At 37.7% G+C, this 12849-nt stretch overlaps 1 protein-coding gene across 2 annotated transcripts in view; it reads right to left on the minus strand.

Annotated features, from left to right (window-relative positions):
• Positions 1–12849, minus strand: part of DENND4A (DENN domain containing 4A) — a 48856-nt gene that overhangs the window by 29178 nt on the left and 6829 nt on the right. The window contains exons 2-7 of one of the 2 annotated variants that reach the window (XM_056499579.1): positions 10934–11019; positions 6091–6420; positions 5264–5513; positions 4193–4262; positions 2461–2630; positions 1551–1789 (exon numbers count right to left, since the gene is read on the minus strand). In XM_056499579.1, coding sequence (XP_056355554.1) covers positions 1551–1789; positions 2461–2630; positions 4193–4262; positions 5264–5513; positions 6091–6398 — 1037 coding nt within the window. In that variant the 5' untranslated portion in view covers positions 6399–6420; positions 10934–11019. Of the gene's footprint in view, positions 1–1550; positions 1790–2460; positions 2631–4192; positions 4263–5263; positions 5514–6090; positions 6424–10933; positions 11020–12849 lie in introns of both variants that reach the window. The other variant, XM_056499578.1, reaches the window with a different exon arrangement.

Consider the following 12849-nt stretch of genomic DNA (forward strand, 5'->3'; position numbering starts at 1 on the left):
TTTAAAATCTTGCTTCTGACCAGAGATTGAAGTAGCACTAAACCTCAGAGACTAGAACTGGTAACTTGCAAAAAAATATTCATGGCTGAATATCAAGGAGAATCATTAAGCTCATCCATTTTCTTCCTAAATACAAAATGTTATATAAAATTGCTGATTAAAAAAGCTTTAAAGATTTTTAACATACTACAAATATGTTTTTAGAATTTGACAAAGTTCTCAGTTTCATTAATTGATTAAACTTACAGAAGTTCTAGAAGTGTAGTTCTACACAACAGACACTTTCACTTAAAAGAAGCTACATGGGGTCAGTAAAAACCCATGGAAACAGGGATTCCATCCTAAACTCCACCTTATGGCACATACTTTACCAGGATTTCTACAAACGTTACCAGTATTATGACACAGGCAACCACATTTGGAAGAAATTCAGACAAACCCACAAATAAACATTGATTTAGGTTTTATTTTATTACCAGTGTATGAAGACAGTGGCCAAAGTATGGAACATATCCCACAGCAAGGGGAATGACTGAAAATGTGCAGATGTATGTATGGCACAGACAAACCTCTATCATCATTAAAATAGCCACAGGAAGTAGGCTGGATACTACATTAGAATCCTATATTCAAATTATCCACAGTAAACTGACCAGTTTACAAATCAGAGAAATTAGAATAAATCCATAAAATCCAAATTGATAAAGCATTGCTCATATCTACTTATTTTATGCATTACCAAAAGTTAAAGCAACAAACCCTTGAGCTTAAAAACAAAATATATACATTTATATATATATACACACACTTTTATCATTGGAAGTTTACACTATTATAATTTTTAAACATGCTCAGTGATGAGAACTGTAATACTGAAGGGGATAAACAATCACAAGAAATATTTAATCCACAAAGTACCCTGAAAGTTAATATTTAAGTTGAATCAGAAAACAACCTGATGTGTAATAAAATAGAAAAGTAAATAGTGTATTTGAAATCTGCTGCATTAAAAGATTACATTATCCTAGGAATGTTACATGGTATTACATATCAAATTACAGGTATTGACCATTTCTTGGTATAAAGATTTCCTCTGCATTTTATAATGTGAAATCCTTTGTGAGAAAGAAATTAAGTTTATTTATCACAAATAGAAGATACTTACTAGTGCAAAATATTCAACCTGCTTTATCATCTCTCATTACACTACAAATAGGCATTTGGAAAAAGGCAAATCTACTCATTTAATTCTCCTAACTTGATGTGTGCAAGATTAAGAAAGAGCAAGATTATAAATCCTTTCTAATCACTATGGCTAAAGGGTGCAAAGCTAATTAAAACAGCTTTCAGAGACCTAACCAGGCACTTAAATCACAAATAAAAATCTTTTTCAGGATTTAGGTAAAGATACATTCATCAAAGGAGAAAAGTGCAGCCATTATATTTAATGTTTGATGAGAAAAGTAAAAGGATAGTACAGGAAATTTAGAACAAAAAAAACCCCTCTTATCAACTGAAATTACTGTTATGAATTTTTGGAGATTACTTACTTCTCAATGGGGAGGACATGTGGCCCAGAAATGGAGTAACGATACAGAAAGGTAAGAAACTTCTTGAAAGCATCAAAGAAAGGCCAGTGGGAGAGCAGACAGATGCATTTATTTGTCTGCACTGTTCTGCACGTGTCTTTTCCCGCGACAGCAGCTGCTAATCCCAGCTGAGATTTTTGTTTCTCTGTGAGGTTCTCTTCAGGATACAGTTCATAAAACTGAATAGCAGCACCATATACCTGCAAACATATCATGGATGTGAAGTCAGTACTTCTGCCTTAATCTTCAAAGCAATCCAAGAAACCCCAAACACACATAAAATCAAGTCTGTGTTACTGTTTGAAAAGACAAATTAATGCATCATCTTTTGAAGCAATCCAGTCTGGAATATTCTTATGGCTGTGAAAATCCAGACTGTCTATTATTTATTTAAAATATTTAATGTCATATGAGAAAGAGTAATTTACAAAACAATTTATTTGTAATAATTATTTTTCTCTCAAAGAGTACAACTGCAGTCAACTTCTCCTCCAATTGCCTTTAAAGCTATTTTAGGAATCCTTTATACACAATTCAAAGCCATATCCCCTGACATCCAATTTACTTTTTAGAACAAGTATGTGCATGCAAGGTCGTTTCCATGCTTGCAATAAAAATAGCATTACTTGCATGTATATGCAGCCCAATTTTACAGCTCTCCAGTTTCCCAGGCTAACAGGAAAGCAGAGCAGCTCAGGTTTATGATCAGCTAAAACTATTGCAAGTCACTCTTCAAAGCAGTCTTGGAGTCAAGCCCAAAGAAATAGATTCAAGCTCATGTATGAAAAAATTCATTATATCATCACCCTGAACAGATAAACAACCGATTTTTTTTTCAATTAAATTAATAATTTTTAAGGTTTCAAAATACCTTTTCTGCAGAAGCTCCAGTTAGTACAAATGTAGAAAAAACTGGGAGAGGGTATTTACTGTTAGATGGCCAACATTCAATTGTTGCACCCATAGGGAGACAAAAAAGAGGCACAGATTCTGGTAATGGGAATGATTCATAATCTTCTTCAGGATATCTGCATATTAAACCTATAAATAGAACGAGCAAAGAGGCAGTTATAGAAAAGCCAGCAGAAACAGGTTTGTAATAGCTCATTCCATAAAATAATTGCCAGAAAATTCACATATGAGCACACTAACTTCAGAAGATGAGTGAAGGTGTAAATAATCAGACACAGGGAATAGCTGCAAGGGGCAGATGCTCCCACGGCCTAAAGAGAAATCACCTCACTAAAGCAATACACTAAAATCCTACTTTCCATTCTAGAAACTATTAATAACTGATTTATCTTCTCCTGTTTTCAGGCTGCATTCATCTCACCTATTATTATATAATAGTTCACATTCATCACGAGTCTGAGCAAAGATTTAAAATCTAGTTGAAAAAAAGGTAATGCAAATAATTGAGAAATAAGACTGATGCTTTCAACTACGACACCAATTAATTCTGACCTACAAATGTGCCCTGAAAAATATGTTAGATATTAGATAACTTTTTAATACCAACAGAATCAAATCAATTATGCTGATTCACCTCAGCTGAGGACACAGCTCTTGTGCTGTCAGGCCAATGTGTTTAGACTTATTTTAAACACAGCTGTAAAACATGAAGACCTGAAGCAGAGGCTTTTAGCACACAGATCCTCAGTTACATCAGAGGCTGTAGCAATTCATCCTGTCTGAATGCCAGCCCAGGGGACTCCACACTGAGAATGGATACTGCGTGAAAAGATTTAAGATTTTTCTCTGTTAGACAGCACAATCACTACGTACTTTTCTAACAGAAAGGGGAATATTAATAAGTAATAAAAACTTGTAACCAAAAAGGGCAGTGGATCCTCTCATGCCAAGAATCAAAATTTTGTGCAAGCTACCACCACATGTGGGGCCTTTTAAAATTTTTATTTGTTTACAAATGTCCTGTCCACCCTTTAGTATGTCCTGAACTCCTGTTTACAGAGAGCAGCCTCTAAAAGGGATGTAAGTGGATTAAAGCTTAAGTGTGAATCATGCTCATGACTAGTATGCCAAACAAAATCAGGGTTTAAAAAAAAACCCAACAATAAATGCAAAGCCAACACATTTCATCAGTCATAGCAAATCTAATTCTGTCTTATAAATAAAACAATAAAATAAAGATGATACACAATCCAAAAATACTTAAGAGAGCTCAGTGCCAATGATGCTCGAGGCAGTGTAGAAGCCTGCAGGATTCTTCAAAATGTTTCTTAAAGAAACTGATCGTGAAAGTGCATCAAGTAATTTCTGTGGTATTTTTTTCTGCATATACACACACACATATATCCTTAAGAAACAGTCACAAGTAACACAAACCGAGATGGGAGACGCCCAGGTTTGTAAACTCCTATCAAAACATAACTGAGCTTTCCAATTAAACGCAAATTTTAAAACAGCATGATACCCAGTTCTAAGGCCTCTTTTTTGACATGATTTTAAAAGAATTATTTAGGGAAAGATTCCTTTTTGGATAATGGAAAGATAGTGTCAATTGTTTAGTTCAAAATGTATTACATTGCAAATGAGCATGGACATCCTGAATTGAAGATAAAAGCTACACAGTAGTTACATACCAGCTTTGTATGATATGGTGTTGGTTTTTGCCACAGACTTTTTATAACATAAATATACTGCAGAGCCCCACTGTAAAATAAAAGAAGTTATTGGATTAAGTGATGAAGTATAACAAATGGATATAACAGAGTATAATTAATAATAATGTTGATAACTTTAAGTATTTAAATTCTTGATTTCTGGACATGAGAATAAAGAACAGGGAAAACCACGGAACAGAAAAGAGTAGCACCTACAGGGGGAACACAGAGCTTTTATAGAAGGGAGAAAGGCGTAACAACTTTGATAAGACAGCACTCCCATAACCCAGTCAATATGGGGACTAGAAGAACTGAAAAATCCATCGGGTTAATGCCAACAGGCATTTACTTAAAAACAAGCACAAATCAATTCCCGTGATCTTTTTAACATGATCCCACTTGCAGAGCAGTCAGCATCCTCCTCAGCACACTGACTTCTGAGAACCCTGCAAGAGCACATGGGGCTGCAGATTTAACCAGGAAACACCTAAATACTCAGTTCTGCAAATCAAAGTGCTGTAAAACGTGTATTTTATCAGCTCAGGCTTTGGAACCATATTAAACATTTAAATGTGCTTACAGTCAAAAGCTTCCAACATCACTCACATACAACTTTCTTTAAATAAGAAGTCTGTGAAACTGTTGAAGGGAAAAACATTTATAAAATAGCACTGTAGGTAAAGGGCGAAAATGGAAAAGAAAACAGAAGCTGGTTGCTAGATATGGAACTCCCACCACAACAGTAAAAGCAGTGTCAGAAACAGCCACATCTGTAAAACCTCCAGTTACACACATGTACACAACAGGTCCAACCAAAGATGCCGCAGTCAGCACTGAAGAACCCAAACATTTGCTCTAAGGCTTCCAGAAAAACTTTGTTTCAAGTAGGAACAAAGGAATGCAATCCTCCAACTCTTCCAATATTTGATTTATCTTTGGAGACCTCTTATGAACATTTTTCACTAGGTACTCCAAAGAGCTGCCACAAGTACTCCACAAACATCCCATCGAGGAGTACCAAGTGTTCCAAGGCCAGCTTTTGAACCTTACCATGCTGTTATTCAGATTCTTGTCCACCTTGCAGAAGGTGTGTGGGGGAGTCTCTCCTTTGCTGGGGATGATGATGCAGATGTCAGTGACAGCCAGGGTGTTCTGGGTCATGTTCTCGGAGGCCCTGCGGTAGGTGATGTACACGCGCTGGGACGAGGCGCTGCCGCTGATGTTGGCAAGCCGCCCATACGGGGTGCTCTGAATGATTTCACAGCCTTGCTTTACTCTTTCTTTCCCGTCATATAAAACCCTAGTTAAAAGGGGATGGAAAAAGTCAGAAAAAAGTCTCATTTTAAAAAACACTAAGTTTTAATCACAGCTCTCATCTCATCTCTGAGCAAAACATTTCTACTGACAAGTTCAGGTCACATTATCTCCAACTGTATTCTAACAAGACAGCTTCATGATGAAACAACACTGGTTTTTCTTGTATATAATTGCTTTTAAGCATTTTGTTTACTGCAAAATAGTGTTATTTTCAGTTCTTCTAAAGATTCATTGCCTGATCCTACGAATGTCATATAACTTATCTTTCCAATCGGTATTAAATAGGTTAAGCATCTTATTCCAATCCAAAGATATACATTAAAAATTATAAATGGCTTTGAAAACTCCAAAATGAGAAGGATTAAACTTATAATTAAAATCCACTCAGCATGCATTTTCCCTTCCATACTGGGTTACAGTACGCTCAAGTCAACAAATATCTTCCTGTTTAGAGTTTTGCCTTGTATTTAAAAAGTATGGCATTTCCATTAACCTGCCTTATCTGCTCCTTAGTTAAACAGAACTGTGAAAATCACCCACTGGAACAGGAAAGCACTCACCCCAAATCAGTAAGTGGAGGCTTATCCCTCCCTCGCCGATAACAAAGGTACATCTGGGGTCCTACCAGGCTGCCATTATTGAGATCTGCAGACAGGCCCGAGGGAGTGACATCTATGCATTTATAGCCCTGGGGAACCTCCTCCCCCAGGGTTTTATTAAGGACTGTCACATCTGTGATGGGCTCCTTGGGTCTGGCGATTTTATGGCAGGCATCGTTGAAGTGGATCTCCTCCTCCAGCGGCTTTGAGATATCCGTTAGTCCTGCCACAACAAAGTAATCAGCAACACGGGCCCCTTTGTCTTCCATCTTCCATCACAAGGTGCTACAGCTTCTGAGAAAAACACAGGTCAGAAATGATAAAATTATGGTTATTTAAAAAAAAAAAGAAAATCATAGCCTGCAAATAAATAAAACGCTTTCTGCTCTCACATGGAACATTGAGAAATGGGCTAAAAATGTTTTTCCAAGTCACTCATATGCACTGGAATCTTGCTAGAGTTGCTTCAGGAAGTTTACTGTCATCAAGTTCCAGACTCTTTAAACCAGACAAGCTATTTAAGACACTCTTTTGTTGAAATAATTTTGTTTGGGTGCAAAATTTTATTGCAAGAGAAACTGTTACCACACAGGAGTTTCAAGAGCTTGCTAACATTCCAAAACTGAACAACCAGGATTTAAAACAGTTTGAGTGGTTGGTACAAGACTTCAGTTTTCATGTAGCTTTTATTCCCATTGCTTTATCTCCCTTTATTTCTTGCTCTAGGTAGCAAGTATTAAGCCTTAGCAAACTTCATGCCATCATGATTCTTGGATTTTACCAAGATTTTTGTTAAAACATAACAAATTCAGATATTTCTTACTGATAATTTGGAAAATTACATCTCAATTTGATAACATGCATTTACTCAAATCTTTCCAAGCTGGCTTCAGATTTCCAGCAGCAGCCCCAGCTCAACTAGGAAGAATGTCAGGCTGTGCCTGGTCACTCCTATCAACCTCATCCACCAGCACAAGAGAGGCAATTCCCTCTTCTTGCTCTTATTTTGTAGGTTGGTTGTGTTTTGCTGGACTGGCTTGAGAAACTTCTAAAGTAGCAAGGAAATGAGTACAGGTTTTTATCTTATGCTTATTACGTTGTTCTAGAAAATGCCAAGAAGAAACCCCAAATAATCTAACTTTTATTTTTCTTTATGGCTAATAAGCACTATGGGACACTTTAGCAAACATGATGACTGGCAAGCAATCGTCCATATATAGGAGAGTAACAGTTTGAAAGTAACTTCAGCTTGTGTTTAAAGAGAGAAATGCATTTACAAAACCGAGCTTAGTTTAACCTACATTCAGTTCTTTCAAAAACATCTGGAATATGTTACTCAGCATATATATGCAAGTAATAACTACAAATTCAAACTCCTCTCTGGTAATATATTCAAAGACACACAAACCCAACCTCTGCATATGCTGCCTATTATCTCTCTGTCCATCTGGCTCCAGCAAACCCAGGCAGGCTGGGAACAAATGCATGCAGAGGAGGTGTTTAACAAAGTATCCTTAAACTCTGGCATAAGACCAAACAGCGACATTTTTTAGCTAATATAACTGAAGTTCTAGGTATTTTGTTACATTAAAAATTCTTTGTGAAACTACATTATAGCTATTGCAACATTGAGGCTTTTCCCTTTCCTCCACCAGCATCATTTCACAGAACAACAGTGATTTCTGGAGAGATCCATGATACCTTTTAGGATTAAATGAAACTTCAAAAATCAAAAATTATACAAATGATAGCTGTTAAAACTGAAAGCAAGACTTATAACTCCAGTGTATTAACAGCACTACTCCAGTTTAATCAGCCAAGACAGCATTACAAATAAACAGAATGATGTATATGTATATATATATATATTACACTGAAGAATCCTACCTTTACACTATTTAAACCTCACCATTATTCCATATAAAGTTTATACCAAAAGTCTTAAATTCAAACATTCATTTATTCCCAAAAGCACTTTCAAGAAAAACTGGGACAAGCTCTCCTCATTTAGAGGCAGTTAAAATTAGAATCCCCTACATACAAACACCTGCTATCACATAAATGTGCTTCCTAAGGTTATAGCACGTAATACACAAGTCAGCAAGACTTTCATAATTCAATGCAGATTTTACAGAAGAGAGAGGAAAAAAAGGCCTGGCTGATGATGTATTATGCCTTCATATTTACCCCATCCCTGCAGTGTCCAAGGCCAGGCTGGACAGGGCTTGGAGCAGCCTGGGATAGTGGAAGGTGTCCCTGTCTATGGCAGGAGTGGAATGAGGGATTCTACAAGGATTTTATGATTTTTGTCTTTTGATACAAAGGCTTACAGCTAAAAATGGGATAAAAAAGATAAACTTCAGTGGTATTTTAGTCTAAGGCTAATTGACTTTACTAGAGCTACCATTATACTCAAATTTTCAATAGCGGGTTCCTGGCAGAGCAGATCTATGCAAACTTTATGTTAATAGACCCCAGAAAGAAGGTATAAATTGTGAACTAATTCAGTGACAAATAAGCATTCTGTGAAGAGCATTTCACATAAACCAGTGAAGAATTTCTGTAAAAGCTTGGATCATGAAGCCATTCCACAGTGACTTTAATAGTCTTACTCAGTGAGTCCTGGTTGTCCCTTGCTGGTGTGAATCTTGGGAGAGCACCTGAGATAACCCTGGGATGGGGACACACAGCAGTCCAAGGAGAGACACTTCTACACAGCTGCTGATTCCACAACAGGATCTCTTCCCTTATCTGCTTGTGTGGCTCTATCAGCCAGAAAGTCCCAGAGTTCCCTCCTCTGGAAGGGTTTCAACACAGCCTGGCCATGGGGTCTCCACTCCACCTCTTAGATTGTGCTGAGTGGGAGGTCAGGAATGCTGCCCACGTTCCATCCAGGGAGCAGCAGATTTTTCCCTAAAACTTCCATACTGTAATCTTTTTAATCACTCATGTCCCTACAACATCTCACCATGCTGCAAGTCATCTTTGAAGGCAAAAATCCTCAAACCAAACAAACGTGAAAAACACAGAAGAAAAAGTCACACTGCACAAGAGAGTTGCTCAAGACAGCTAGTTCCAGATGAAATTCAACATTAGGAGCGCCACACTGAGAAGTTTCCACTGTTTCTCCACACTTCTGTAACCTGGGGACAAAAGGCTGCTCTTTGAAGGCAATGCCATAGGATCATAACCACAACCTCTTACAAAAGTCCCTGGAAATAAGCACAATATATGGTTTTTGAGCCAACTCATGATAATGATTTTTAATGGATGTCATATAATTATTCAACTATAAATTAAACACCATAAAGATCACAAACAATCAAAATACCAGTGCAAATAACAAAGTCACGTGTAAAAAAATTATTAAACACACACACATGATCGTGATTATATAGATGAGAGCTTTTGTTATTTCTAAGAATATAGGAACAGGGGAAACAAGCAGATAATCTCTCAGATCCACAAACTATTAGCTTGATTACTTTGCTGAAAGACAAAGGGTAAACACAGTTTCACTGTTTATTCAATGTAATTTTCTAACATCCTATTTTTTCATAAACATTTAGGAAATACTAATTGAAGATTTTTGCTGCTTGTCACGACTGTTGTAAATTCATTCAGTGTCCAAGCTTTTTGAACAGATCACATCCCTCATTCAAATACTATATGAGGAAAGCACACATCAGCTTTTCCCCATCACATGACCAGAACTGATGTGGATGAGCCACATATTCCATCTGTGCAGCAGGAACAGGCACGATGCTTCACAAAGCACAGTTTACTACAGAGGCACTACAACATTTACAAGGGAAAAAATACTGACCTAATCCCTACAACCTGCTCCTACCCACAGAACTTTGCAGGGATAACTCAGAAGTGGCTGCAGACCAGAAGAACTGCTCCAGCCATGCCAGTTTCTTTCCAGGAGCCAACTTTCCCAGACAGCAGTAAGGACCATCTGACTCCAATAAAAGAATTTCTGCCAGTCCACCTCTGGCAGACAGATACAACAACTGCCTTGTAATCTTTTCATCTGCCTTGTTGGCATTCTCATTCCTTCCTGTATTTTTTCTTTGAGAATATTAAATTGCTTATTAATTTGAGTTCCTTATTAGATCCATTTGCTGTCTAAAGCAGGTGATATTTCACTTTGTTAGCCTGACTCCAAAGATGTTCCATGTGTAGACAAGCAATGAATATCTCCTAGAGTACGAGGGAAACCAGTGCAGGGCAACCTTTTTTTAAGAGAGTCCAAAGCTTATGATTTATTTTTTTAAAATATTCATCATACAACAACATTCCAAGAACTTCCCTCCTTTGAAGGAACATGAGGAGCAGATGAACAGAGACACAAATCAGAGGCTTAATTTTTAAAAATTGCTGGTAAAGTTCTAACAGCCCCCAGCATCTCTTAAGTGTATTGCTACATTAGCCTGCTGAAGTAACCAACCCACAGAGATGTGTCAGCTGGGCATGCAAGAGCAAAGTGAAGTTAACTGGATCAGTCAGTCCTGCTCTGGCTACTCAGAACCACTTCTCAGGCTTAAAATCACACAAATCACATGGGAGTTGCACAGTCTCAAGACATGGGAGTAACTGCAGTTACACAAGGAAAAAACTTCTCCCCATTTCTGTACTGCTGAAATTGCCTGGCAAAATTGTCAGTCAAACTTTTCTCTGCTCAATATTTTCTTCACAGCAAGCAAACAATCCTGGGTACAAAGCAGAAGCCCTCTAATTTCATAAGAATTCCCAAGGCAGAACACAAGCCTTTTGCCCACTCTACCAATGTGTTCCCTACCTTTTCATCAGGACATTGCTTCTATGCTTTTCCTCTCTTGCTGTCAGCCAGGCTTTAACACAGACTTCTTGTTAAAGTTTCATTCCCTATAGAAACAGTAAAAATAAGAATCAAACAATGAACACATTTGTTGAAACTTACTTTCTTCACACTTCACTGCACCAGTCACATGGAATGAACACTGTGGGTTGCTGTAGGACTCCTTGCTAAGGTAAGGTTACATATCACTTCAGTAAAAAAGTAAATGAAACCAGACTTTAAAGCTAAGAAACAAAATATCAAGTTTTATGCTGCTTTGATATTTTAAGAAGGCAAACAACACTTAATGCTTTAAACCAAAATAAATCAAAGAAGAGACGAACCAGACACTTCAAATTACTTCACCTCTCCCATTATTTTTTGACAATCAATACTTAGGTCCATTCCTACGTTTAGCCAGCTATCAAAGTCATCTCTCAGCCCAAGAACCTTTCAAAATCTACTTCAAACCATTTTTCTTTGCAAGATTCAGATATCTAAGCAGAATTTTCTTACTCCACAATCGGCATCTTTCATCTAGTCACCTTACCCCCATTGCTCTTGCAGTCTTCTTGCCCTTTACTGCTACAGTTCATAATTTTTCTACAGATGTGGTGAACACCAGCATGGCCACTTTTAAACATTGGTATCACCACAGACAGCTTGAGCTCGAGTTTTACACTGAGGAACTTGCAAGCCCAGGAGCCTGTGCTACACTGAAGCATTTTGAAGCGGCAGTTTTACACCACGGGACTGAGGACAGCACCTCACTGGAGACACAGACTCTGGGCTCACAGAACAGCTCATTAGCAACAGCAAGGCTGCATCAAAAGTGAACTTTGTTTAAAGGAAGTTTCTATTCCTCAAAACTCGTAGAACACTCTCAGAGGATTACTGTGAGAAGACTGCAGCAAACAGTGTAACACAAGAGAGGCTGGGAAGAAACATCCCAGGAAGGTTGATGCAAACCATGAAAGACTTGCTTCCATTCCTGAACTGGTGAAATCTGGGGAATTAAATTACCAGAACTGTATTTTTGGCATCACAAAGTTCAAGGTTCTGTTCATAACCCCAATCTACAAGGCCATTTCTTGGAGATCTCACAGGAGCAATCAGCACTGTCAGTTCATTACTCTGACAGCCTACAGAGTGAACCCAGCCCTAGTGACCTCTCAAACCCACACAGCACCATGGACCTGCACCAGTTACAGCCAGGTACTTTCCAGTACCTGACTTTGAACATTTTCATACAATGAGAGATGCAGCAGTAGCATAACATCATTTTCTCCAACTAGAAAATCATTATTATCAAGCTTCTAGGAGTCCCAGAAATTATAAATTTTGGGATCACCTGCAAACCTCAAGCATAGCTGAAAAAAGTCCAAGAACTAGGCAGCATTAACACATGATTCATTTCCCCATGGACACCTAAAAAAATTTTCTAGTCAACTGTTTGGGAAACCAGTGAGGAGACTTAATGAAAACAAAAAAAAATATAGATTTAGGCATTCCAAGGAGCACAGCCAGAACTGCTGCCAGTGCACTTGCAGCTTTATTTTGTATTACTTGCACAACTTATTTACAACTAATTTCTCATCCTCTATGTATCAAGTAAAGGATCTACTTCAAGAAACAAGAATGCAAAGGACTTACATCATTACCCAAACACAAACAGAACTTCTCACAGTATTTTCATTTTTAGCAGGACAGCGTCTGTACTTCTTCCCATTTCCTACTACAGTTATACAAACAACAGCAAGAGAGAAAACAGGGCTAAAGTGATAAATGGCATTACTTTTCTAGATCCTACTGCACACATCTCCACTCAGTGATGTTAGACAACACAATAATTCACAAGAAGCCATGAGCCTCCATGAAGCTCCCTTTGACACTGCATC

The sequence above is a fragment of the Oenanthe melanoleuca genome, chromosome 10 (assembly GCF_029582105.1).
Source record: "Oenanthe melanoleuca isolate GR-GAL-2019-014 chromosome 10, OMel1.0, whole genome shotgun sequence".
Lineage (NCBI taxonomy): Eukaryota > Metazoa > Chordata > Aves > Passeriformes > Muscicapidae > Oenanthe > Oenanthe melanoleuca.